The sequence below is a fragment of the Aplidium turbinatum genome, chromosome 3 (genome assembly GCF_918807975.1).
Source record: "Aplidium turbinatum chromosome 3, kaAplTurb1.1, whole genome shotgun sequence".
In the NCBI taxonomy this organism is placed as follows: domain Eukaryota; kingdom Metazoa; phylum Chordata; class Ascidiacea; order Aplousobranchia; family Polyclinidae; genus Aplidium; species Aplidium turbinatum.
The window spans coordinates 8,362,190-8,365,180 of NC_137474.1; the positions used below are offsets into that span (position 1 = coordinate 8,362,190).

Genomic DNA, 2,991 nt, shown 5'->3' on the forward strand with positions numbered 1-2,991 from the left:
AAAGATTGGTCACAAATTGCAAAGTTTGTTGTGAAGTGAAGCCAAGGTTTTACAAACCTCCAAAAGCTACATTGATTAAAGCAACGCAACCATTTGAACGCTTGAGTATTGACTTTAAAGGACCATTGCCGTCAAATAGTAAAAATCATTTCTTTTTAACTGTTGTTGATGAATTTTCGCGTTTCCCCTTTGTTTTTCCTTGTAGTAACACTACTTCTCATACTGCAATTATTTGTTTGAAATCTTTGTTCAACATGTTTGGTATGCCAGCCGTAGTGCATAGTGATAATGCAAAATGCTTTATATCCAAAGATATAAAACAGTTCTTAAGTGAGAGAGGCATATCCACAACACATTCGTCAGTGTATAATCCGCGTGGCAATTCACAGTGTGAACGTTATAATGGTGTTGTTTGGAATGCAATTAAGTTAGCTCTTCGTACTAAAAATTTAGAAATTTCACAATGGGAATTAGTTGTTCCAGAAGTATTGCATTCACTTCGATCGTTATTGTGCACATCCACAAATGAAACGCCTCACGAAAGACTTTTTAATTTTCCACGACGTTCAACTTTTGGGATATGTGTACCTTCGTGGTTGACTGAAGAAGACAAGGTACTGGTAAAACGTTTTGTACGTAACAAGTACGATCCACTAGTGGACAAGGTTCAACTTGTGAATGCAAATCCAAACTATGCTGTGGTAAAGTTCCCAAATGGAAGGGAAGCAACTGTATCTGCCAGAGACTTGGCAGCGCCAGGACGAGACTTTGCCGACCCCGTCAACCCTGCTGAAGTGGAGAAATCGAATGAAGTGAACTCCAGAATTAGAAATGTTTCTGATGACGTCGAACGTGAAATTAACTGTGAGAGGAGCTCTGCAGACGATGGTGCGGTTATTAACACGCAACCTATTGAACCTAATGTTGAATTGCAAACACAGAAAAACTGGCGTTCTGTTCGTATAAAAAAACCGCCAAAAAGGCTGAACTACAATTGAGCGTTTGTGTATTTATTGTACTGTAATTTTATGAAGGGGTGAATGTCGTGTAATTTACGTTGTATGCTACAGTAGAAACTCCTGCCGCGTTCCACGCATAATGCCTTTGGCCAACGCAACTGTTCAGTTGGCGCTCCCACTCTGTTTACTTGCTTGTTATGTTGAGGTGCGGTTCAGGTTGATAATCTTATTGTCTGAAGTACTAAGCTTAATTCATTTGTTTATATTTATTTAGATGTTCCATTTAGTTTGTTAAAGCTAATATAAGCTTGCGTAATAAAGTATGTATTAGTTCACGACACCAACCATATGCATAATTGAACACTTAACTGCTGTTGTGCTACTAAGCTGCTAATTACAGGCCACTTTTGACCTTTGGTATTTAGCTCATGGTGATTAACGTTAAACTGAAATTCAATTGTACTTAGCAGTAGGTGCGGCGTAACTCAATCAACAACTTTGTTACACCGCTTTTGTAACACAGTGACTTTGTAAATCAAAAATATCTATTAGGATGCAATGGACAGTCGTTGCACTATTAACTTAAGATTTTTGTAGATTTGTTCAAACCGAAGAGGAAACTGAAAATGCTAAACTGAGGGAACGTAACTCGCCTTTTTTGCAACAATTTGGCCAAAATCTGTACTTCTTATCAAAACTGTTACTTCAAACTAAATTGAAAAATAGTTTTATCAGTTATCTAAAACCAAACTGCAATAAAAAAGGAACTAAATGTCCAAACACCTTGACGTATGCCCTTGGCCCTGAATTAATCTGCACGTTGATTTGCTGCTGTACAAATAGGATTGCTATAGCCTCAAAGCAGTTTCACTTCCTCTATGAATAAAAAAGAACAAACTTGGTATTGTCTTGAACTTTTGATCTTGTACTTCATGAGTATCGTGATTTCAATTTGATTTCATGAGAAGAGTTAGGCTACAAAGGGCATATGCTACTGTAGGGTTGGTCAGACCTGCTTCATGCTCTAGCAGCATATCGTAACATGTAGTTTTAAGGTGCTGCAACACAAGCAGTAGATAAGATATAAAGCTTTAGCTTCATTATCAGTGAATGCAATCTCTTCCGATTTTGCTTCTGCTTTTTCACTTCCTCTATTTGCAAATCCTATATGTTCGACAACGGTATTTTTTTTGGCATAACTTTAATACCATGTACACTCGAACCCATGCCATGATACTACAGTATTTTCTTTGGAAAATTACAAAATTAATGACGTATTTGACAATACTGTTGTGCTATCAATACATTAATTACAAAGAAAGAAAGAAACAATTTAAACAGTGCTTTGTAAGTTTAAAGAGCATGCATTGAAAGTATTATTTGCAGCAAAAAAAATGCACAGTTTTTACAATACAAAAACCCGCATTCGAAGGTTCAAAAAGCCGTAACTTGTCCACCACAGGCATATTGCATCAATGAGATTTTACCAGTGGCGTACGGTGGGTGTTCACGTAGGTACCACTTTTGGGTGTTCATTTTTTTTCAGCAGTCTTCAAACACACACTATCCACATTTGTCCGCTCGTTAGCTCATTGGTTGTACGCCCGGCTCAAGATCACGTGGCGCTGGTTCGACTCTCGCATTTCAGGACTGCTCTCCATTCAGCGGCACCTAGTGAATGGAATAATTTTCCGGCTACAAGACTTCAACAAATCGAAGAACTTCACTCTGCCAATCTCGGTAACCGGACCTGTGTCAAGAGTCTCTACAAGTATGCGACACTACCAGGAATAATAACCTATCAAGGCTTTGTCAGTCCGAGGATAAAGATTCAAAACCAACCAACCAGCACACTGGGTTTGCAGTTTGCTCAATGACTGTTCAGATCATATTAAAATTATCTGATGTGTTATGATATAAAGAGTCACTGTGCAAATCAAGCATACGTTTGAAACTTTTTAAACAAAGTAAACACCCAAATAAATCGTCACCATACACCACTGGATTTTATGTGTCCATTTTTCAATTAAAC

At 37.8% G+C, this 2,991-nt stretch overlaps 1 protein-coding gene across 1 annotated transcript; it reads left to right on the forward strand.

The window, feature by feature from the left end:
• Positions 1-254: 254 nt before the first annotated feature.
• LOC145766505 (uncharacterized) lies at positions 255-998 on the forward strand. Its single transcript, XM_082578231.1, has one exon. It carries the CDS (start codon positions 255-257, stop codon positions 996-998), a length of 744 nt encoding a protein of 247 aa, XP_082434357.1.
• The last annotated feature ends 1,993 nt before the right edge of the window (positions 999-2,991 follow it).

Bases quoted from the DNA above. Each gene is read 5' to 3' on its own strand.
- LOC145766505 (XM_082578231.1), top strand. From the start codon at position 255: ATGTTTGGTATGCCAGCCGTAGTGCATAGTGATAATGCAAAATGCTTT.